The following is a 26,208-nucleotide window of genomic DNA, read 5'->3' as shown; positions in this document are numbered from 1 at the left end:
TCCTTTTAAAGATTACACTATTGAAGTCAGTGCTTACAGTTTTGAGGAAATTTAATGGCTTATCAAAGAGAACCAAAATTTTCTCCCCTCAATTAGGGTTGCTTCTTTTTATATGCTTGGATTAAAATAATCACAAGGGTAAATTATTTTTTACTTTTTATTTTCTAACTATCTCAATTTATAGCTAATATATTTCCTTTAATGATTTTGTATTTGGAGGCTTATTTTGGAAATTTTGTATGTAATTTTATATCCAAATTATTTTCCATCTTTTTTTTTTCTTTATGTAGTCACTAGGTAATTACTTGAAAGATTTTAGTAAATACATCATGTTTGGAGTCCTGGCGTGGTGCTGTAGGGTAAAACACTGCACCTCAAGGTTGGTGGTTCAAGTTCCATCTGCTCCTTGGAAACCCTCTGCAGGCTTGCTGTCAGTCATAACTGACACGCTGCATGTAACAACGGAACACAATACATCAACTTTAATTGTGACGATTAAAACATTTTTTTTTTCTAATTGTTGTGAAACCATTGTACTGCATTTGAATTGTTGGGGTTTTTTGCCGCATAAATATGCTAACTGTACTAGCTTTCAAGGTTTTCATTGTTTCACAAGGCAGAATGTGTTGCTTGCCCTTTCCCAGCAAGGTCAGGTGTATATACCTTTGGGAAAAGGTAGTTTATACCCAGTATTCCTGTAGAATGTGGTTTTAAACTACAACAGTATATGTATTAATGGAGTAATTTACTATATTAAATGAAAGTGACTAGGGGAAAATAGGAAGGCACATTAAGGATGGGGAAGGTTAGAGCCAGAAGAAGTCAAACCTTGAGAAGAGTTAAGTGAAAATAAAATTAAGTTAAAATCAATCACATAATTCATATACTTAGCAAAGACTTATGCATACCAACTTCATGTGGGTCCATGTTCTAGGTTCTAAGGATTCAGTAGAGGATAAAATAGATTCTATACCCTCATTTGCAAGGTTGCTATGATTTGAAATCGACAGCCCTTGACAACAACAGCAACACCCTCATATAAGTTTCCTAACTTGCAAAGATGTTAAATGAAGAGCCAAATCAGCTTATGTTATGTTAGAAAGTGATAAATATTATGAGAAATTCAAAACTGGTAGGGAGAATAGGGACAATTTGCAGCAAAACGTGTTACACTTTAAAATAGGATGGTCAGGGTAGAACCTAAAAGAATAGGTTTTAAGGAAATGCCACTGGTAATCTTAGGAAAATACCAACTGCCGGGTCAATTCTGACCTATAGTGATTCTTCACAGGGACTGCATTTCTGAGGCTGTAAGTTTTAATGGGAACAGAAAGCCTTATCTTGCTCCCAAGGAGTGAATAATAGATTTGAACTGCTGACCTTGTGAGTAGCAGTCCAGTGTTTATCCTATAGTGCCACCATGTCTTCTTCATAGGAAAATGTTTAGTGCCATCAAGTTGATTCTAACTCATAGCAACCTTTTTTTTTCAATGTTTTATTATGAATTATATGATAGTTTACATGGGAGAACATTAGTTTTACATTCATTCTATCCTACATCTTATCATTGCCATGGTTACAATCCCCTCCATGCATCATCAACCAACCAAAGGGTATACTCTGCAAACCTGCCCCCTACACTACCACCCACCCCCAGTCTTCAGCACACAGTCTCTCTCCCTCTCTGGATCTAAAGTCCCCAGCTGCTGCATCGCTCCACGTCATCATCTCTGCCTCCATCTCAGGCATCGCTGCTTCTCTGGGCAGGGTCCTGCTCTCGGCTCTTCTCTGTTGATGGTCCTAGGAACCTCCGATCCTAGACTGGAAAGTTAATCACTCCCTTCCTTCCTATAAAATGTCTACCTTTATACTTCCAACCCTCACAATCAGTCCTGATAACAATTATTCACTATTGTATCACAAGAGACCCATCTGCATTTCATTTCATCAGCTCCACCTAGACAGATTGGATATTACTTACTGGAGATTCTGCCTTCCCCCATGTCCCCTGGCTCTAGGTTCCCTCTTGAAAGCTTGTAAGCCAGTCACTTCTTGCCTTTATAGCCCCCCTCCCCCCTTTTGGGTAGCCAATGTCCAAGTTGCCCATCCCTGTGTACTCTGTGTATGGAGGGGGTGGGAATGATTCTTGCTGTAAGGATTTGTTCCCTCTTTTGAGTACTGCATCCATAGGTGTAGGTCAAGTTCATCAAATTGCATCAGATTACTCTTTTTTTTCCTCTTCTTTCTTCTTATGGTTGAGCTCTGATCATCCAGTCATTGAAGTCAGGTCAAGTGGGTATTATCTGCAAGTCTGGGTGTTCTTGTGCATATGCCCTCTCTTTTTATCACTGCACGCTTCACTCTCCACATTGTATGGCTTAGCTCACCACTTCATTACTGTGTTTCCCTCACTTCCTCTTATCGGTGATGAGTGAGGTCACCAATCAGAGTGTGCATTCCCATTGAGTCTTATTCTTAGAAGGGGGTTTGCACTAAGGGGACCCAGCCACTTGCCTTGATGTGTCCTGGGCAAGCAACTTGTTTTGTTCTTGTAATAACAGTCCTTCTGCAGCTACTGTTTTGTATTCTTTCTGTAGGTCTTTCTTTCAAGAAGTATCTTCTGTTCTTGTAGCCGCTCCGGGCTGGTTTGCTCATCTTTTCAAGTGGAAATTTCCCATCTCTGGAGATTTGGATGTGGTTCAGGCTTCTACCTATAGTCTTACGTATTTCAGAGGCTCCGCAGGAAGTCTCCTTCACTGGGCACGTTGTAGCCCCATTTTAGGTATTCCAAAGGAGCTCTGGTAGCGTAGTGGTTACGAATTGGGCTGCGAACCTTAAGGTCAGTGGTTCAAAACTACCAGCTGCTCCGCGGGAGAAAGATGAGGCTTTCTACTCCCGTAAAGATTTACACCTTCGGAAACCCTGTACAGGGTCGCTATGGGTCGGAACCGACTCAATGGCACTTAACAACAATCAGTTATAGGCAGAAGATGGACTTAAAAGCTTTCTATGGTGATGTTTCTGACTATTCCTTTCTCTCTCCCTCCAGTGTCTATTTTATATTATAATGCAAGGAAAACCAAGATTCAAAAGACAGCAAAGCATCTTAACATTATTTCCCCCTTTTCCCCATTCCAACCATGTCTCAGGCTCTGTATTCCAGAGCCCTGTAATTCCAAGGTTGTGCACACATCATTCTTTACCTCTGTCCCACTTAGCCCATTCAAACATGCCTAATTGTTCTCCTATCTGCTTTGTTCTTCCATTTCCCTCTCCCTTCTTGTATATTGCATGCCTTCCCCGGCACCCAAACTTTCCTGTGTCTAATCCCTGCCCTGTGCTCCACCTTCCCCACCCACCCCCAACATCACAGCAATCAACAAAGAATTCCCCCCACCCCCCTTTAGTATGGGTCCTTTTTCTTAGTCTTTTACAGTAGTGGTCCTATGCAGTATTTCTCTTTTTCTGACTGACTAATTTCACTCAGCATTAACGTCCTCAAGGTTCTTCCATGTTATGCGATGACTTGCCGCTTCCTTGTTATTCTTCAAGGTAGCATAATATTCCATTGTGTGTATGTACCACAGTTTGTTTATTCTTCAGTTGATGGACACTTGGCTGTCTCCATCTTTTTGCTATTGTAAATAGTGCTCATAGCAACCTTTCAGAGGAATGACTGGTGGGTTTGAACTGCCAACCTAGTGGTTAGCTGTCCAGTGCTTATCCTATAGTGGAGGTTATAAATGTTTGGCCATAAAGAAATCCTAAACTGAATTCCAAGTGGAGAGTCAGCAGAGTCACCCACCTTGATGTTTTTTTTGCTAATGATAATCCTTTCTCGTTTTATATGCATGCACTTCTTGAGAATAAGTTTTTTATAGTCTTGAGAAATTATTTCACCTAGAACATGCTGCAGCTTCCTTTCTAATGTTGGTACTGCCATGAGCTGTTGCTTTTAAATGCCCAAGTAGAGGGTCTGTGCAAAATAAGTCTGGAAAATAGGTTGTGACATTTATACTAAATTTGACTACTATTTAATTATTAAGTTTGTATTTCCTCATGGAGAAATAATTGTATGACATACTTAAATTTCTATTCTAATTTTAGTAGACTGTAAAGAAGGTATATTATAGTCTCTCTGAGTTAAGAATATCAGTTTCCAGAGAAAGTGGACAAAGTGAGAAGGAATTAGCTTGGCCTTTAATATGGATTGTTGTCACCTGTCTGTTCTAATGCTTGTATCCTATGATGTTAGATTCTTTGCAATTTGTTATTCATAGTTGTTGTTGGAAAATTTAACTCAGAAAAGACTAGAAATATATTCATATAAGAATTTTGTGATAATGAATATGTTTGGTGTGTGTTAGAGAGGGAAGGAAGGCCGAGGGCGGGAGGAGCAATGAGGCAGGTAAATGGAATGAAGAGTTAAGGTAATGATTCTGTAGTATACGTATAAAGACTGTATTAGCTTATGGAGCTGATAATGTGATATGAGGTTTTACTATTTTTTGTAGAACTGAATAAAGACTGTGGAACAAGAATTTTCCCTCTTAGTTTTGGCTTGTGATCATTCTGTGTAGCTATTTTAAAGGAACTATAATGTTAGAAGGATCGCCAATTCAGGAATATTACTTCTATAGTTTCAGTTTTTAGGATGCAGAAAAGTGGTAACTTTCTTTAACCATCAACGAGGAAGAACATCCTGACAGTTGTTGCTAATGGGGGTCACAGAAAGCCCAGGAAACATAGCAGTAATATTGGAAAACTCTTGGTGAAAATGTCTGTATGTGCTTACCCAAGGTCTAGACTAGTATAATCAGATGTGGACAATGGGCTGTAATGTAGTTATGGGAGATGGTTGTCATCATTACTGTTATTTATTGAGCCTCTAGCGTGAATCTTCCTATTTGGTTACTTGATAGGGCTGTTTGTTTCCTAAAGCTGACACAAGCTTTTTCTTTCTTGCTCTGTAGGTATAAATTATGCACTTTTTTTTTTTTTTTTACTGTTAATATTAAAATAAGTGAATCATTTTGTTATCTGCATTTAGAGGTTTAATCTGTTTACAGCACATCTAGTGTCTTGAGGATGCTCATTATAATTAAAACTTTAACATACTCATTTTTTGTTTGAAAGAATACTTTGCAAAACTATTACATAAAACTGTAAATGCTAATTACTGTGTAATTTGTGTAGCCAGGAAAATAAACATACAGATGGAAATAATTGGTTATAAAAACCTTTATATATATAGGGCTCATTTAGGTATTTTATTAGTTCAATTCTTGTAGCCAGTTTGTATATTTTTCATAGTGAAATAAAAGGTCATATTTATATGTATAATTAAAAATAAATAGATATATAATAAAGACAATCTACCATAACTCGGTTTAAAAGCACTTCATATATTTCGAATGAAGGAAAAAGGTGTATGCTTCATTTTGTTAAATGGAGGGGGAAAATATTTCAAATAAATTTGTGATATACTTACGTGATAAACCCTAGAAGCTCTAGGATTTTGCCTTTGATGGTTAGATGAATTTAGATACCTTGGTATTTGGTTTGAAGTGGTTTCACAACTGTTTTTTTTTTTTTAATCAAATACTTACTGAATATTGCTTTTATGAATAGTTCTATCCTAGATTCTATGCTTGATTAAAATAGAAGAAAAATAAAAGATGTGCTTTCTCAAACAGTGTGTGTTCTGGTTGAGAGAACAGAGTACTATGCATAGAAGTGTAATAGAATATTTATAAGCTAGTGCATAGGGTCGTCATGAGTCAGAATTGACTCGACAGCACTTAACAACAGCTGTATAAGAAAATATTACATGCCATACATACAGTAAAATGTCACACATAGGCTTGACATATAGGGCACAATTTTGGAATGTTCTTAAGAGGGAAAAAAATTAAGGTTTAGGGATAAAGAAAGAATAAAATGTGTTGATTTGGGGAAAGGTTTTTTATAAGGGGGGCTTCAAAATTTTATGGAAAATGAAATTGAAAGATTACTTTTCCACAAAGTTTTTGAAGCCACTTCATAGTACTAATATTTTGTTATTTATTTAATCCCTATTTATGGAGTTCTGGGGTAGCACAGTAGGCTAAGCACTGGGCTGCTGACTCCAAGGTTGGTAGTTTAAACCTATCTGCCACTTAGTGGAAATGCTATATAGGGTCCCTGTAAGTTGGAACTGGATAGCAGTGAATAACAATGTTGTTAGGTGCCATCGAGTCAGTGCTGACTCATAGTGACGTTATACACAGCAGAACGATACACTGCCTGATCCTGGGCCAATCTCAATTTGTTGCCACTCTTGAGTGCATTGATGCTGCCACTTTGCCAATCCATCTCACTGGGGGTCTTCCTCTTTTTATCTGACCCTGCATCCTACCAAACATGATATCCTTCTCCAGCAACTGGTACCTCCTGACAATAAGTGTGAAGTATGAGAGACGAAGTTTGGCCATCCTGGCCTCCAAAGAGTACTCTGGCTGCACTTCTTCCAACACAGATCTGTTGGTTCTTTATTGGCAGCCCATGGTACTTTCAATATTCTCCTCCAACACCATTACTCAAAAGCATCAGTTCTTCTATGGTCTTCCTTATTCACTGTCCAGCTTTCTCATGCATATGAGGTTATTGAAAATACCATGGCTTGGGTCAGGCGTACCTTAGTATTCAAGCTGACATCTTTGGTCTTCAACACTTTAAAAAGGTCTTGTGCAGCAGATTTATTAATTACCTTCTATGGACTGGACTCTGGAGAGGTAGCTGTGAATCCGTCTCTACTGTTAAAGGAAGAGAGAACAAATAATAAACAACAGAGAAGGTAATTAGCATAGTAATAAAAGCTTGTTGTTGTTAAGTGCCTGCTAGTCATTTCCATCTCATAGCTATCCAATACAGGGTTCCAAGGAGTGACTGGTGGGTTTGACCTGCCAAACTTATGTTTAGCAAGCCAGTGTTTGTCTTACAGAGAAAAACAAAGGAGAGCACCATTATGAAAGTGAAGAGTGGAAGACTTTATAGGTAAGGCAATATGGAGGGAATGTTTAGAGAAGACTTTGGAAGGAGTGGCACAGGACTTGAATGAAAACAGGTGGCTAACCTTGTTGAATCTATATCACGTTATTTTCAGGTGAGGGAATAGCAAGTAAATCGGCATACAGACAGAATGTGCTTGGTGTATATTGGAAACAAGTGAAAGGAAGAGAAACCCTGATGGTACAGTGTTTAAATGCTTAGCTACCAAATGAAATGTTGGTGGTTTGAATCCACTAGCCACTTAGTGGGAGAAAGATGTGACTGTATGCCTCTCTAAAGATTATATCCTGGGAAACTCTATCGGACAGTCCTACTGTATAGCCTATAGGATTGCTGAGAGTTGTAAGAAAATCAGCTCAGCATCAATGAGTTTGCTGTGGTATTTTCAGAAGGTAAGAGTGGCTGAAACAAAGTGAGTGGGAGAAAGAGTGAGCCTTGAAAATGTCAGGGAAGTATTCAGTTGTCAGATCATAGGGGGACCTGTAAGCTGTGGTACCATCACTCGTCTGCTAGTTTGTCCTATGGTGATGACTTGCGTGTTGCTGTGATGCTGATAGTTATGCCACCAGTATTTTAAATGCCAGCAAGTTCACCCATGTTCGACAGGTAGTGCAGTGGATAAGCATTGGACTGCTACCCATCAGCTCACTATGAATTGAAATCTTTATGGAAGCAGATGGTTTTGTCTTTCCTGCTTGAAGGATCTGGTGAGTTTGAAACACCAAAATTTTGGTTAGCAGTCCAGTACTTAACCCATTCCACCACCAGGACTCCTTTTCAGGAGCATGTTGTTGTTGTTGTTGTTAAGTACCATCAAGTGCATTTTGACTCATAACAACCCTTTTAGGGTTTCTGAGGAGTGGCTGGTGGTTTTGAACCCCCAACCTTGCAGTTCAAACTGACCTTGCAGTCCAGCACATTAACACACATTAACACACATTGCCACACCAGGCATTTAATAGATACTTGACAATGATGCTAAAGGAACGGGGGTTATGGACAATAATGTTAAACCATCTAAGTAAGCATCCAAAAGATTTCCTCAGTTATTATGTGGATGCAGTGATTAATATTTGAAGAATATTCTTTGGACATTTGTTATAAAAATAGAGAGCCTAAAGTTAGTGCCAAATACACAATGACAAAATTTATTGTTTGATTGGTAGCCTGGAGGAAGGTGGTAGAGAAGACAGAGAGACTAAAATAACTTTAAGGTTGCTTGTGTGGGATTGGAAGGATGCTTGTCCCATTGACTAATCAAATCAATTAATGTGTGAGTTCACCTGAGCAATATATTGATGCTAAATTCAAGATGTGGTTTTGGGTCTCTAGAGGGAAACTAAGAAGCACAAACCCGTATTTCACTTCTGTGCTTAGGAAAGTCCTTGCTTTCTCTAGCTATAGAATCTTAGGAAGTTATTCATTATGATTTAAAATTACACTCGGGATTGTTTTTATGAGTACTGCCCAAATGTGAACTGTTTAATAGCATTTGAATAATAATAATGGAAAAATAGAATGATGATGTCATCCCAAAATCTTAGTCTAGTGTGTTAACTTCTAAAGTAGTTGGGAGACAGTTTGGGATAATGTAGTTAAGTCTGACAGGTCTGGCATCAAATTCTAATGCAATGTTAATACTGTTGTTAAGTGCTGTTGAGTCAATTTCAACTCATAGTGGCTCTTTATGAGGTTTCCAAGGAGCGCGGCTTGTGGGTTTGAACTGCTGAACTTGTGGTTAGCAATTCTGTGTTTATCATAGTGCTACACCAGGACTCCATACAAGCTTAGTAGCCATATGAAAAACTTCCTATTTTAAGAACTTGCTGTTTCCTTTTAAGTAATACTTTGTGGTTTGCCTTTCAGAGCTGATTTTACAGCACCATACCAGGAGTCCTGCACAGGATAGATGTTGTTGTTGTTAAGTGCCATCTAGTCAGTCCGACTAATAGCGACCCTGTATAGGATTCCTAAGAAGTGACTGGTGAGATTGAGCCACCAACCTTGCAGATTAAACCGACTTTGCAGCCCAGCACATTAATTAACCCATAGCCCTACACTAGAACTCTATACAGTAGAATTATTGTTGTTAAGTGCCGTCGAGTCGGTTCTGACCCATAGCAACCCTGTATAGGGTTGCCGAGGAACTGCTGATGAGCTTGAGCCACCCATCTTGTGGTTCAAACCAACTTTGCATTCCAGTGCATTAAGCCATACTAGTACTCTACACAGTAGAATCGAGCATCCTAAAATTTAACTCTTTGGTGTGCTCGACTAAAGGATGGATGTCTCTGTACTTAGATTCTAATCTTATTTTGAAAATTGCTTTTCTACTCTAAGAAGTTAACCTTTAAATAAATACTATCTGGTATCTAAGGAAATGTTTTCTTTGTAACCCAGTTGTACATGTCACTCCAAGAAACCACACTGAACAACAAAGCTGTTAGCAGAGAGAACATTCTGACTGCTTTGTCACTACTCAAAGAACATCCGATAGTCACCAAGTAGTAACTAATCAAGAAAGTACCCATATTTCTAACAAAAACTAACAATGGCATCAAAAAGTGGTAACTAATCAGTCGGAACCGACTTGATGGTACTTAACAACAACAACAATCAATAAAAACTCTTTATACCAATCATGTAAGATAAATATGTTGTATTCACCAGTCACTAAAATCCCTCCACTTTTGTTAGCCCACTATGGCATTTATAAATCACCAGCAAGCCCATCAAAATATTGCATTGCTAGTTCCTGATACAAGAAAACAAATATTGCCTGAATGTCTGTAACTCCTTGGACTGCTGATTTTCAGTCTGTGAGATAAAGTATGTCCCCAGATCAAAATAACTTTACTCTCAGTAAATATCTTTACCTTCATTTTAAATGGAGTATGCGATGTTATTATGATAGCTGTTAAAAACCATTTGAAATTTTAAAAATCAATAATAACATTTTGGTGATGAAGGCACATTTGACACAAGCCATGATATTTTCAGTGGTCTCATATGTATGTTAAATTGTATATTGAAAAGGTAAAAGAAAAAAGAATTGAAACGTACTGTGTACTACCAAAAGTAAAATGTAATTAGTGAAATAAATACCAACATTGCTCATCTGTCATTTTGTTGTACTGTGGAGGCTTGCATGTTGTTGTGTTGCTGGAACTATCTTACTGATCTCCGAAAAGAACATTTCAGGATCTATCTTGTAGTTCAAAGCTGTCTGTGATAGGACAATATCCATGTGACTACAAAGATGATATCCATATCCCTAAAAAGAAGACTAGTTAATACTACTATTTTCCAAATTTAAGCAACAACCACTAAGCCAGTGATGATGAAATTGAAGAATTCTACCAGGTTCTTCAGTCTGAAATTGATCAAACTTCCAGTCAAGAGGTATTGGTAATTACTAGTAACTGGAATGCAATGTTGGAATAAAAAATGAATCGTCAGTACTTGGAAAATATGGTCTTGATGATAGAAATTATGCTGGAGGTCACATGATATGATTTTCCATGACGAATGATTTATCCACTGCAAGTACCTTTTTTAAACAGCATATGAACCTCACTCCATGTAATACATAATATGAATGATGGTGGAAAAGCTCACTATAAGAGCCAAAATTAAGCGAGGCTTGAACTTAGGTATAGACTGTCAATTGCTCAAGGCTAAAGCTGAAGAAAATTAATACTAGTCCACCAGAGGCAAAATATGACCTTAAACACATCCCACCTGAATTTATAGACCATCTCAAGAACATATTTGATACAATAGACATTAATTACCAAAGACCAGAAGAGCTGTGGTATGATGTCCAGAACATCAAACAGGAAGAAAGCAAAAGGTCATTCAAAAGACAGGTAAGAAAGGAAAGACCAAATAGATACCAGAGAACTTTCAAACTTGCTCTCCAGTTGAGAGTTGCTAAAGAGAATGGAAGAAAAGAGAACGCCAAAGAGCTAAACACAGAATACCAAAGAGCAGCTCCAGAAAACCAAGTCATGTATTATAATGAAATATGCAAAGGCTTGGAGTTAGAAAACCAAAAGGGAGAATACACTTAGCATTTTTCAAGCTGAAAGAGTTGAAGAAAAAATTTAAGCATTGACTTGAAATATTTAAGAATTCTGTGGCAAAATATTGAATGTTATAGAAGGCATAAAAAGAAAATGGAAGGTATACTCAGTCACTGTTCCAAAATGAAATAGTGAATATTCAGTCATTTCAAGCGGTAGCATATAATTAAGAACTGATGGTACTGAAAACACTGAAGACATTGGCAAAGAAGAAGGCTCAGGGAATTGACAGAATACAAATAGAAAAATTTCAAGAAGCTACACAGCACTGGAGGCACTAACTTCTTTATGCCAAGAAATTTGGAAATCAGCTACCTGAGAAACCAATTGAAAGAAATCCATATTTGTGTCCATTGCAAAGAGAGGTGACCCAACAGAATGTGGAAATCATCAAACAAAAATCATTAATGTCACATGCAAGTACATTTTTCCTGAACATAATTCAAAAGTGGCTGCCATAGTACATTTACAGGAGACTACCAGAAATTCAAGCTGTATTCAGAAGAGGATGTGGAACTAGAGATATAGTTGTTGACATCAGGTGCATCTTGGCTAAAAGCAGAGAATACCAGAAAGCTGTTTGGTAGTAGTGTTGTTAATTGCTGTCGAGTTGGTTCTGACTCATAATGACCCTGTGTTGGCTTTCCATGGAGTGGCTGGTGAGTTTGAACCACTGACCTTGTGGTTCAACTAGACCTTGCAGTCTTAACAACTTTAACAACTTAACAGTGCTTATCTTACAGAGCAATACCAGTACTCAAGAAATCTGTTTACTTGCGCTTTATTGACTATGCAAAGATTTTCAACTTTGTGCATCATGACAAGTTATGAATAACAATATGAAGAATGGGTATCCCAGACCAGTTGATTGTGCTCGCGAGGAGCCTGTACATTGACCAATAGGCAGTCATTCAGATAGAACAAGGGGATACTGAATTGTTGTGTCAGGGTTATATTTTTTTCACCATATATATTCAGTCTATATGCTGAGCAAGTAATCCCTAAAGCTGTGTTATATGAAGAAAAGCATGGCATCATGATTGGAGGGGAGGACCATTAATTATCTGTGATATGAAGATGATAAAAACTTTGCTTGCTGGTAGTGAAAATGAGGAAGATCAAAGACTACAACTTTCAGTATATATTGTTCCTTAATGTAACCAGCTGCTCCCTGGAAACCCTATACAGGGTTGCTGTGGGTTGGAATTGACTCGACGGCACTTGACAGTAACAAAAAATGTAAAGAAAACTAAAATTCTCGCAACTGGACTAATAAGTAATTTCATAATAAATGGAGAAAAGATTGACGTTGTCAAAGACTTAATTTTGTTTGGATTCACAATCAATACTCATAGAAGCAGCAGTCAAGAAATCAAATGATGTAGTTCTTAGACAGGAGCTCTGGTAGGGTGTAGTGGCAACGAATTGGGCTGCTAACCTCACAAAGTCAGCAGTTCAAAACTACCAGCTGTTCCGCGGGAGACAGATGAGTCGTTCTGCTCCCATTAAGATTTACAGCCTTGGAAACCCTGTACAGGGTTACTATGAGTCGTAACTGACTCCACGCATACTACCACCACCACCATTCCTTAGGCAAGTCTGCTGCAGAAGACCTCTTGAAAGTGTTAAAGAGCAGTGATGTCACTTTGAAAATGAAGGTGTATTATCTAAGGCATTGTATTTTCAGTAGCCTCGTATGCATATGAAAAGTGAGTAATGACTAAGGAAAACAGTAGAAGAATTGATGTATTTGAAATGTGGTGTTAGATTGTTGTTGTTAAGTGCTGTGCAAGTCTATTGAGACTCCTAGGGACCCTGTATAGGATTTCCTAGGAGCAACTGGTAAAAGTAAGCTTGAACCGCTGACCTTGTGGTTCAAACTGACTTTGCAGTCTAGCTCATTAACCGTCAGTGCCACACCAGGACTCACTGGTGTTAGATAAGAAGTTTGAAAGTACCATGGATTGGGAGAAGAACAAACAAATCTTTTCACTTCTAATTTTCTTGTCTCATAACTTGTTTTGGTTGGTTTTGGTAATAAGATTATGCTGCTGCCTTAGATTGGGACTGAGCAATGTTAACTGTTTTTTGTCTTTTGAAAAAATTATGAAAATTGGTGTTAATTTATTCTTTAATTATGATGAAGAACTTACTATTGGCGTAAAAAGATTTTATTCTTTTTGCCTAAGCTTTGTATTTTTGTCCACTTCTTTCCAATAATTTTCATTGACATGTTGACAGTTGTGAAGGTTTTCTTAGTAACCTATTGCTGTTTTTACTTTCAGAGCCTTCCCTTAATTGTATTAAGGTCTTGGCTTAGGCTGGTTTGGACTGAAGAAGGATTTGCTTCCAAGCTCATGTGATAGTTGAATTGATTCAGTTTCTTGTGGGTTCTTTCCTTGCTGTTGATCGAAGTCTGCACATAGTTCCTTGCCCGATGGACCTTTCCATAGGACAGCTAATAACATGATTCATTTATTTGGCAAAGCTATCCAAGGTCGAGAGTCTGTGGAAAGATTCTAATAGAAGATAGATTTAGCAGTCTTGTGCTTTATAATCACAGAAGTGTTAATCCCTTTGTGATTGTCATATTTTACTGGTTAGAGTCTGTACCTCTTACCTGCTCTTGAGCGGAGGGAATTGTTTAAGAATGTGAATATACCTAGAGGTGGGAATAATTGAGGGCTATTCTCTTCGGTTTACCTGTTGGTATTCTAAAAAATTTTACGTTTGTATCTGTGTGATTCATTTGTCTTTCCTCATTTGAAGGTTGTTATCAATTGATCTTGATTTTGTCTCTTGCCTTAAAGTAGGTTTTGTCTGATGTTAATAAAGTTACATTAGCTTTCTTTATTTTACTTTATTTTTTTGCATCATTCATTTTGGCGGGGTTTACTTAAAACTTTTGTATAGCTTTATGTTGAAATTGTGTGATCTTTGTGTTGAAAAGGTGTGGCACTGTAGGATCAGCACTGTACTGTGAACCACAAGGTCACCAGTTGAAACCCACCAGCTGCTTCTTGGAAACCATATACAGGGGTCACTATGAGTGAGAACTGACTCCTATATTTACTCTTTACTTTTTCTTTTCCTTGTCTTCCATCAGTCTGGCATTACTTTTCTTCTCTTTAAGTGACTTCTTTTAATGTGAATCTCCTAGAAACAAAATCTGTTTTGTATGTCATAAAATATTCGTATTTGGATTTCATCATTTTAAGGTGTTTTTCTGGTTGTGGTGCTGTAGCTTAAGCAATGACAGTTAAAACCCACAAGTTGCTCCTCAGCAACCCTATGTAGGATTGCTGTGAGTCAGAACCAACTAGGGGCTTAACAGCTCCAACAACAATAATTAGCTGCTTGTTTTGTTTAGCACTTTAGGTAATTGTACTGTTATCTGGCTTCCATCATTTATACTGAATGGTTATCTGTCATTTCAATATTGTTCTTTCAAAGGCAAGAAGCTCCCTTCCCATTCTGTCCGGTTTCCTATGATTCATGTACTATTTATATTTTTCCCTTTGACATACTTATCATGAGAAGCTGGTGTTTAGTTTTCTTTTACAGGAGAAAACCATGACAGTCTGTTTCCATAATGATTTACAGCCTTGGAAACCTTGTTGTTGTTAAGTGCCATAGCGTCAGTTCTGACTCTTAATGACCCTTTTAAAGGGTTTCTGAGGAAGTAGCTGGTGAGTTTGAACTGCTGATTCAGATGACCTTGAGGTCCAGTTTTTTCTGCCCTATAGCATCACTGAGAATTGGAATAGGCTCAGTGGGAATGGTTTTGGTTTTCTCTCATCCTGTTTGGGTTTGTAGCATTTTTCAGCATGCAATTCAGTGCCTTTTTTCATGTTTGGAAAAAAAAATTGATGAATATCTCTTTAAATGTTATTTTTTACATTATTTTTCTAGTCTCTCTTTTATACTCCAAATTACAATTGTCTTTTATTTTGTCAGATTTTTATCATTTTTCTCACTATGTTCTTGTCTAGCTATTTTTCAGTAAACTGTTTTCCAATTCATTGATCCATTGTTTAATGTACTGTGTATTTTTCTTCTCTGAAGCCAACTTAATTTGTATGTAAATATTACATTTGATATCAACTGCAAATGTATTACTTCTTCATATTATCCTAACCATCAGAGCTAGTTTAGATGTCCAAAATATAGGGCATAGATAGGCCTCCAGATTTCTGAGTCTGCCTAGGCCTTCAGAGGCAGCTACCATCCATACTTCCCTTTACCTCTGAGGGACAGGTTACAAATTCAGCTGTTCCCACTACCTCATTAGGATGCTAATCATAATCTCAAGAGGTTCCCAAGCCCCTCTCATTTCTAACTTGATGACTACAAATTTAGGAATTTCTATTAATTTCCTATTTTATGTTTTTATTGTGAATTGAGTGATAATGTACATGGGAGAACATATGTTTTTAAACTCATCGTGCCATTAAAATGATTACAATCCCCTCCATGTATCATCATTCAACAGTATTTGCTTCTATTTCCTCTGGTTTTTTTTTTTTTTTTTTTTTTTTTCTGATGTACACAAAACACTCAGGAATATATAGTCATTTAAATAAACAAAGGACTCATTCTGCAAGCCTGCCTCCTGGCCACCAGCTTACAAACTTTCTCTTTCCATGAGTCTAGAGTCCTCAGCTGCTCCCTCTCTCCATGCCCTCATCTCTATACCTCCATCTTTGTGGTTGCTGCTTCTCTGGATAGGATCCCACATTCCACTCGTGCTCTTCTCCCTTGATGGTCCTTGGGTCCTCTGTTCCTAAAGTTAACTACTCTTCACTTTTTATTACAAAACTTTTACCGTTACAGATGTGACAGTTGCAGTTAGTCATAATAACAATTACTTACTATTGAATCATAAGAGTCATCCCCATCTCCTTTCACTAGACCTGTCTAGATAAGAAAACTCTTCAGTGGGGAATTTTACCTTCTCCTGCACACTCTGAAACTAAACTCCCTCTTGAAAACTCGTAAGCCAGTCACTTCGTGCCTTTATAGCCCCACCCATTTTAGGTAACCAATGTCCAAGTTGTCTGTTAATTTTCTCTTGTTTGATAATTTGATAGAATGACTAACAGAACTGAGGGAAAGCACTGTACTTACAATCAGTTTTATTATAGCAGAAAGGGTACAAATGACAATAATAATAATAATAATAATAAGGTGAGGTTTGGGAGAACCCCCAAAGTTGAGCTTCTGTGTTTTAAAGAATGTGCTACTCTCTTCAGCATCATTGTCTTTCATCACCCAAGAAGCTTACTCAGCTTCAATATCCAGATATTTTTATTGGGGTTTCATTATGTGAACATGGAGATGGTTGGGTTTATATTAGTGGTTTTTTCTGGTGTGGCCAGCGCCCACTTAAGAGCACCTCATTTGCATAACTAATCACATAGGAAAGTCTAAGAATTTAGAAGGCCCTGGTGTGGCGCTGTAGGATCAGCACTGGCTATGAACCACAAGATCAGCAGTCCAAACCCACCAACTGCTTCTTGGAAACCCTATACTGGGTCACTGTGAGGTAGAACTGACTCATCATTAGTTGGCACTTAAGGACCTAAGTGATGACGATGATGACTCCCAGAAACCAAGGACAAAGACCAAATATTTTAGATCAAGGTAACTGTATGCACAATAGCTGGTATGGTGGTGGTGGTTATGTTCCGTGTGGAGTCAGTTCCGACTCATAGCAACCCTGTACAGGGTTTCCGAGCCTGTAAATCTTTACAGGGGCAGAAAGCCTCATCTTTCTTCTATGGAACAGCTGGTAGTTTTGAACTGCTGACCTTGCAGTTTGCAGCCCTTTTCATAACCACTACACCTCCAGAGCTCCTTATATACATTAGTTTAATTCTTAATTTTGTGGGTGTATGTGTTTGTTGTTTAGGTGTTCTATGCTTTCCCCCCTACTGGAATTATTTATTATACAATCTGTTGCTTTTATATTTTATTTGATGTCCAGACCTGAAACTTTGCTATTTAGATTTCCTGTGACTTGGCTTCTATTTAATTTTTATTCATTTTATGTTGTCTCATGTTATGCATATTAGTTATTGATTGAATGTTAGAGCATGTATTTGAAATTTGGGGAGAAATTTGAGTCTGTGTAATATGCTTTTATTTTCTTCTGGAGATAATTTCTTTTTCATTTCTAGCCAGGTATTAGTCTAAAATGAAATGATGTTAATTTAATGATTTAATTGATTCAGTGCTTTATCAGTTTCCCCTGTTTTCAGTATGTCTACTTCTAGTTCTTTATTCTCCAGATCCTGTGAGATTCTGAAAGCTTAGATTAACTGTTTGGATGCCAATTAATTTAAGTGCACAGGACCATAGTGTTAAGGTTATTTTTCAGCGTTTGTGAAGATTGTTCTGTTTCTTCCTGGTATAGTGCTAACCATGTAAAGTCCATAGTTAAAACCCACCAGCCACTTTTCAGACATCTCTACAGGATTGCTATGAGTTGGAACCAACTCAACAGCACTTAACATAAAACAAACAATAGGGTATATTTAGTTGCCCTGGTGGTGTAGTTGTTTAAGCATTGGGCTGCTAACCGAAGGTCAGTGGTTTGAACCCATGAGTCCCTGAAGAAAGATGAGGCAGTCTGCTTTCATGAAGATTTACAGCCTTGGAAACCCTATGGAGTAGTTCTACTCTGTCCTGTAGGATTGACAAGTCAGACTTGATTCAGTGGCAGTGCATTTGGTATGGTTTGAGGATATACTTGGATCTTTTCATGATCCCTCCAACTTGGCAGGTTGTGAACCTCAGTTTTTATCTTCCTTGTTCTTTGAGACTGCAGAAAGCTCTGTTTAGCTTCTTAGTTCCCACCTGTAAATAGCAAATACAGAAAGGGAGAAGAGATCTTGAATGTTTTCATTGTGCTATAATCTTTATATGATTAGCTTCTTAATTCTTGGCTGTCTTTGGACCTCCTAAAATCTTATTTTAAAAAATTTAAATATGGCAATTTTTTGTTGCTTTTGATGAGATGATTGGTCTTAAAGAAGCTAATCTGCGGTTGCTAGAAGTATAACCTTTTGCTTTCATAATCTTCAATCAATGTGAAATATTGGTGCTTCACTGGGTATAATTTTATGAGGAGAGTGCACATTCTTTATTCCCACAACTCTAAAATAACAAGCTAAAAACATACTTAATATTGGAATAATCTTTCTTATGTTTGTGTGTATATATATTTATTTGACAATATTCCTTTCTTCTAGATTACTTAGCCAGACAATGAAGGATCATCTTGTAAGAGTAGCAAATGAAGCTGAATTTATCCTAAGCAGACAGAGAGCAGAGGATATTCACAGACATGCGGAATTTGAGGTAGGTTAAATATATGATTGGTGTGAGGAAATTTTAATTTTTTAATGTTAATCATGGGAAACAACCCAGGGAAAATGGGAGTTTGTTATATCATTTTAAATTTCAGTTCTGAGAGAATCATGAGATGTTCTGGAAAGATAGTAAAAGTCTATCTGGCCTATAGTCTCAACTCAAAAAACTCAAAGCAACCTTTTCTGTTTGATTGACCTAATTTTAGCAATATGACCTTGGTTTTGGCTATGATGGTTTCCTGTAGTCTTTGGACATGACAAGAATCAGATAGCTAGAACAGACAGTTTCTATGGTAAAGAGCTTAATTGAACCGCTGGGTCATATAAAACATTAAGTGCTTGGTAACCAACTAAAAAGTTGGAGGTTAGAATCCACTCAAACTCTTAATTCCTTCAGAAAGACTCCACAGTATTGTAAACTCTAATGTTTGGGTTCAGACTCAGAAGAGAAAATCTTTTTGTGTGGGTATTTGCTGAGACAGCGAAAAAGTGACCAGGGTTCAGACCAAGAGACGTTAGATTATTGCAAGAAAAGAAAACATGGTTTATGAATAGGGAAACTTACTGTCTGGGATGAGAACAGTGGTTATTTCAAGTGGTGGCCAATTGAATAGTCAAGATTCTGCAGTGTGCCCAGGGTGGAGGTAGGTAGGACGTGGTCCTTGTGAGTTCCTTTTATATTCTGTGATAAACAAGCCTCATATTCCAGGAAAGACAGGAGAGTGGTAGTGGTATGAGGAGAGTCTTATCTCTAACCAAAACAAGGGGTGGGTAAACAGCCCCATGCCACTGCCTAGTAGATATGTTGCTAATCCATGGGAATACAAAGTTTCTGTATGTAGGGTCAGGGATGTATGTTAGAGGGGAAGAGAGAGGGGATGAGAGAGAAAATGACAAAGTATTTCTCCTGGGTTGACATTAGTGTGGCCATTTTAGAGCAGTCATTTTGTGTCCATACACCCAATTAGCACAGTTCTTTGAAACATAATAAATTGCCATGAGTCAGAATTGACTTGATAGTAACTGGTGAGGTTTAGTGCATTCACTTCCATCATTTGACACCTGCTATGAAAATTGAATACATTAGTTCTCTCAGATTTTTTTCCTCTTCCCATTTTTTGGTTACATTTTGATTTTATTATATCTAAATTTTATAGTATTCTTTCTTTGTAATCAAAATTGTCATGGCATTTGAGTGGTCTGTATTTCAGTGAGTTTAATACAGAAGTGTTTGTTTTAACTTTTTTGTGTGAATTGGGTGAAGGTTTACAGAGCAGATCACTTTTCCATTCAACAATTCGTATAAATTGTTTTTGTCATTGATTGCAATCCTCACTGTGGAACATCACTTATCCTTCTTCCCTGTGTTTCCCATTTCCATTCCTCTTCCTTTCCTAACCCTTCTGAAATTTTCCTGGAAGAATTGCTGCCCTTTTGATCTCAAATTCTTGGTTATTCTATGGTGTGAATATTTCACTAATGGGAGCTCTGGTAGCGTAGTGGTTATGAATCGGGCTGCGAACCTTAAGGTCAGCGGTTCGAAACTTCCAGCTGCTCCGCCGGAGAAAGATAAGGCATTCTACTCCCGTAAAGATTTACACCCTCGGAAACCCTGTACAGGGTTGCTATGGGTCGGAACCGACTCGACAGCACATAACAACAACAACAACAATCCTTCCCCTTATAGACTTGTCTGTTGTTGGGCTGAAAATTGAGACATAGGGGTGAGTTCATTTCCAGAACTGAAAGGTAACTAAGGGTCATAGTCTTGGGGTTTACCTGTCACAGTTAGACCTGTAAATCTGTACATTTTTATAATTTTGAGTACAGTTATACATTTCCTCCCACTATATCCACCATTCGCCTATCAGTTTGTTGTACTCTGGTGACTTGTAAGTTGCTGTGATTCTGGAATCTATGCCACCGGTATTTTAACAGCAGGGTCACCCATCGTGGACAGGTTAGAAATGAGCTTCCAGAAGAAGACAGACTAGGAAGAAGGAGTGACAAACTACTTCCGAATATTTAGTCACCTTATGAATAGCAGAGAAACACTGTCAGATAATGTCAGAAAATGAGCCCTTCAGGTTGGAAGGCACTCAAAATGCGACTGGGGAAGAACTGCCTCCTCTAAGTAGAGTTGACCATGATGACGCGAATGGAGTACAGCCTGTGGGAGAAAAGCCCATGGGATCTTCATTTGTCTATGGGGCACAACTCAGTACAAGCAGCTGTAAACATCCATTGAAAATCGGAACATGGAATGTACCAAGTATGGATCTGGGAAAATTGGAAGTTGTCAAAAATGAAATGGAATGCATAAACATCGGTATCTTAGGCATTAGTAAGCAGAAATGGACTGGTATTGGCCATTTTGAATCTGATAACCACATGGTTTACTGTGCCAGGAACGACAAATTGAAGAGAAATGGTGTTGTTATATTCATCGTCAAAAAGAACATATCCAGACCAATCATGAGGTACAATGCTGTCTGTGATAGGATAATATCCATGCTCCTACAGGGAAACCCAGTTAATACCACTATTGTTGAAATTTACACACCAACCACTAAAACCAGTAAGGATAAAATAGAAGAATTCTACCAACTTCTTCAACCTGAAATTGATTGATCAAACATGCAATCAAGATGTACTGATCATTACTGATGAATGGAATGCAAAAAAAAACAAAAAACAGGAAGGATCAGTAGTTGGAAAATATAGCCTTGGTGATAGAAATGATGCTGGTAAATGCATGATAGAACTCTGCAAAACCAATAATCTGTTTATTCCAAATACCTTCTTTAGACAGCATAAAAGATGACTATACACATGGGCCTCGCCAGATGGAATACATAGAAATCAAATTGACTTCATCTGTGGAAAGATAAGATGGAAAAGCTCCGTATCATCAGTGAAAACAAGGCCAGAGGCAGACTGTGGAACAGACCATCAATTACTCATATGCAGATTCAAACTGAAGCTAAAGAAAATGAAAACAAGTTCATGAGAGCCAAAATATGACCTTGAATATATCCTACCTGATTTTAGAGATCATCTGAAAAAGAGATTTGATACATTAAACACTAAAGATGGAAGACAAGAAGAAGTGTGGGAAGACATCAAGAACATCATACATGAAGAAAGCAAAAAGTCATTAAGAAGACAAGAAAGAAAGAAAAGCTCAAAATGGATGTCAGAAGACACACTGAAACTTGCTGTCCAGCATAGAGATGCTAAAGCAAATGGAAGAAATGAGGAGGTACAAGAGCTGAAAAGAAAAATTTAAAGGTCAGCTTGAGAATATAAAGCAGATATTACAGCATAGTGTGCAAAGATCTGGTATCAGAAAACCAAAAAAGGAAGAACACGTTCAGCATTTCTCAAGCTGGGGGAACTGAAGAAAAAATTTAAGCCTCAACTTTCATTATTGAATGATTCTCTAGGCAAATTATTGAGTGATGCAGAAAATATTAAGAGGAGATGGAAGGAATACACAGAGTCACTGTACCAAAAGGAAATGGTTAATGTTCATCTGTTTCAAGAGGTAGCATATTATCAAGAGCCAATGATACTGAAGGAGGAAATCCAAGAATTAGCAAAGAACAAGGCACCAGGTATTGATGAGATAAAAATGGAAATCTTTCAAGAAAGTGAGGCGGCACAGGAGGTACTCACTCATCTCTGCCAAGAAATCTGGAAGACAACTATCTGGCCGACTGATTGAAAGAGATCCGTATTTGTGCCCATTCCAAAGAGAGGTTATCCAATGGAATGCCGAAATCACTGGACAATCTCTTTGATATTCCATGTGAATATAGTTTTACTAAAGGTAATACAGAAATGGCTGCAATCATACATTGACAGAGAACTTCCAGAGGTTCAAGCTGGATTCAGAAGAGGCCGTGGAACAAGGGATATCATTGCTGATGTCCGATGGATCTTGGCTGAAAGCAGAGAATATCTGAAAGGTATTTACCTGTGCTTTATTGAGTACACAAAGGTTTTCAATTGTGTAGATAATGACAAGCTATGGACAACATTGAGAAGTATGAGTATTTCAGAACACTGAATTGTGCTCATGAGGAATCTGTACCTGGACCAAGAGGCAAGTTGTTCGAACAGAACATGAGAATACTGAATGGTTTAAAATTAAGAAAGGTTGTATTCTTTCACCGTACTTATTCAACCTGTATGCTGAGCAAATAATCCGAGAAGCTGGTTTATATGAAGAAAAACGTGGTGTCAGGATTGGAAGAAGACTCATTAATAACCTGTGATATGCAGATGATACAACCTTGTTTGCTGAAAGTGAAGAGGACTTAAAATATTTACTGGTGAAGATCAAAGAGCACAGCCTTCGTTATGGATTACATCTTAATGTAAATAAAACAAAAATCCTCACCACTGGACCAATAAACAACATTCTTATCTGTGGACAAAAGATTGAAGTTGTCAAGGACGTCATTCTTCTTGGATCAACTATCAACACTCATGGAAGCAGCAGTCAAGAAATCAGACAACGTATTGCATTAGGCAAATCTGCTGCACAAGAACTTTTTATAGTGTTGAAGAGGAAAAATGTCAGTTTGAGGACTAATGTACACCTGACCCAAGCCATGGTATTTTCAATAACCTCATATGCATGCGAAAGCTGGACAGTGAATAAGGAAGACCTTAGAAGAATTGATGCTTTTGAATTATGGTGTTGGAGGAGAATATTGAAAGTGCCATTGGCTGCCAAAAGAACCAATAGATCCATTTTGGAAGAAGTGCAGCCAGAGTACTCCCTGGAGACCAAGAAGGTCAAGCTTCATCTCTCATACTTCGGACATATTGTCAGGAAGGACCATTCACTAGAGTAGGATCTCATGCTTGGTAAAATGGAGGGTTAGAGAAAAAGAGGAAGACCCCCAACGAGATGGATTAGCCAAGTGGCAGCATCAGTGGACTCAAGCGTGGTAACAGTAGTGAGGTTGGCCCATGATTGGGCAGTATTTCGTTCCGCTGTGCATAAGTCGCTATGAGTTGGTGCAGACTCCATGGCACCTAACAACAACAACAACAATATTCAGTTGGTAGTGGTAGCTGAGTACTTTCTAGTTCTTCTGATCTCAGGGCCATAGTGACTTACGTTTTCATACTGTATTAGTCCATTGCACTAATTGCTTCCATGTCTCTATTTCATCACTGTTCTTTCCTCTGGACAGGGAGAGATCAGTAGTTTCACCTTAGACTTTTGATTGGTCATGTGTTTTATTTATTTATTTTAATTTTTAAAGACGTTTTTATTGTGAATTGAGTTAAAGTTTGCAGGGCAGATTATCAGTTTTACATTCCATAAACAATATTTTGCTTCATTGCAATGACTGAAATCTCCTCCATATAGTCAACAGTATTTACCTCTATCTGCCCCCGTCCCTTTTTTTTAAAGGTTTTTATGTGTACTGAGTGAAAGTTTATGGGGCAGAACATCAGTTTTACATTCAACAAATCATACCCCTTGTTTCATTACAATGATTATAATCCCCTCTATGACTATCATTTATCAGTATTTCTCACTATTCACTTTAGCTCTTTAAAACCACAACAACAACAAACAAACAGAAAACACTATAATAATTTACACCTCCAAAGGGCATATTCTGCAATCTAGAGTCCTTAGCCACTCCTCCTCTCCATGTCCCCATCTCTTCCTCCATCGCAGGCATCTCTGGTTCTGTGGATAAGGTCCTGCATTCTGCTTGTGCTCTTCTCCCATGATGGTACTAGGGTCCTTTGTTGCTGGACTGTAAGATTAACCACTTCCCTGTTTCTGTTACAAAACTTCTACCCTTACAATTAATTGTGACAGTCGCAATTAGTCATGATAACCTTTACTCACTTTTGAATCATAAGAATCTTATCCCCATCTCTTTTTACCAGACCCATCTAGACAAGCTGAAAACTATTCAGTGGGAACTGTTTCTTCCTTCACATAATCTGAAATTAAACTCCTTCATGGAACCTTGTAAGCCACTTTCTTAGTGCCTTTATAACCTCCCCCATTTTAGGTAGCCAGTGTCTCAATTGCCTGTCCCTGTCTACCCTGTATACAGGGGGGATACCATTGATACCTGATGTGAAGACTCCCTCCCACTCTATTAGTATATAGAGTTACTATCTCCATGAGTATAGTTCATGGTCATCAAATTTTAGCAATTTACCCTTGATTCCTTCATCAAAAGAAACTTTTTTTTTTTTTTTGGTAATCTTCCTCTAGTCGAGTTCTCATTATCGAGCCATAGAGGCTAGGTCAAATGGGGACTGTCTGCAAGTTTGGCTGTTCTTGTGCATATCCTCTCACTTCATATCAGCTGAATGCTTCACTCTCAACTCTAGCCCTTTGTGGCTGTGTCCTTGTCCATGGGCTCAAGTGTCCCTAGTTCTCACCACACTTTGGACCAACCAGCCCTTCCTCTTCTGTCTCTCATCTCCAGGACTGTGGTTGAACTCAGCCCATTTCTTCATTGCTGCCTTTCCTCCTCTTCCACTCACCAGTAGACCAATGTGGTCAACAGCAAGGTTACATGCCTGCTCCTCTGTTCCCTTTGAGTTTCTGTCTTAGAGAGGAGAGTTTGTTGTGATGGAACTTGATTGCTTGCCTTGATGACTTCCTGTTGAACAACTTCCTTATTCTTGTAGTAGCCAGTCATGCTGACCTTTTTGTTTTGGGTTTTTCCTGATGATCTTTCTTTGAAGCTTATCTTTTGCTGCTCTAGCTGTTCCCAGACTGATTTGCTTTACCTTGCTATTTGGAATGTCCCACCTCAGAAGGTTTTGGATGGGATTTAGGATTCCACCTAAGGTCCTATACTCTGCAAAGGCTTCGCAAGAGGTCTTTTTCACTGGCAAGTTCTAGAACCCCTTTTTAGGTATTCCCATCTGTTATTGGCTGAATACGGGCTTAAAAGTTTTCTGTAATCATGTTTCCCAACATCCCTTCCTATCCCATTCAAGTGTCTATTTTACAATAGTAGGTGAGGGAAACCAATATTCATAAGACATTCAAGCATCTTAATATTCTTTCCCCCCTTCAAACTATGCCTAAATCCCTGTATCATAGAGCCCTGTTGTCCCAAGTTTGAGCATGCATCACTTATTTACCTCTGTCACACCAAACTGTCCGTTTTCCCCTCTCTATCTTGTTCTTCCACCTCCTACCCCTTCTTGTGTTGCCTTCCTCAAAATCCGAACTAAAACACACATCCCAACCCCACTGTTGTGTTTACCTTATATTCCATTAACCTTTCCCTCCATTTAAGACAGTCTGTTTTATTCTGTTATCTACCTGACCTTCTCACCACCTGGATCTCTGTTCTTCTGTGCTTTCCTTCTTTCATATTTTAATTGTTTTGATCATAGACTAATCTCCCAGATCCTCTGTTCTTAAAATTTTATTCTGTTTTTGACTCTTCATTTGTCAGTTGAGTTCAGGGTGATGCTGCCACGTAAGTCATTCTCTGGTTGTTGCCTGTTCTTGTTGGTTCTCAGTCCACAGAACTACCTTGAGGATGTTTTTAAAAGCAGTGTTGGCTTTGGCAAAATCCCTTAGCTTCTGTTTACCTGGAATGTTTTGATTATGCCATCATATTTGATTGACACCTGTACTGGGTAGAGGATTCTTGGTTGGTGTTTTTTTTTTTTTTTTCTTTCAGGGT

At 38.1% G+C, this 26,208-nt stretch overlaps 1 protein-coding gene across 2 annotated transcripts in view; it reads left to right on the top strand.

Annotated features, from left to right (window-relative positions):
* LRBA (LPS-responsive vesicle trafficking, beach and anchor containing) overlaps positions 1 to 26,208 on the top strand; it is a 944,588-nt gene that overhangs the window by 330,785 nt on the left and 587,595 nt on the right. For both annotated transcript variants that reach the window (XM_006870875.1, XM_006870876.1), the window contains exon 35: positions 18,389 to 18,497. In XM_006870875.1, coding sequence (XP_006870937.1) covers positions 18,389 to 18,497 — 109 coding nt within the window. The remainder of the gene's footprint in view (positions 1 to 18,388; positions 18,498 to 26,208) is intronic.

Source organism: Chrysochloris asiatica, unplaced genomic scaffold (genome assembly GCF_000296735.1).
Source record: "Chrysochloris asiatica unplaced genomic scaffold, ChrAsi1.0 scaffold00155, whole genome shotgun sequence".
Taxonomy (NCBI): Eukaryota; Metazoa; Chordata; class Mammalia; order Afrosoricida; family Chrysochloridae; genus Chrysochloris; species Chrysochloris asiatica.
This window is presented reverse-complemented; position numbering and strand designations above follow the sequence as displayed.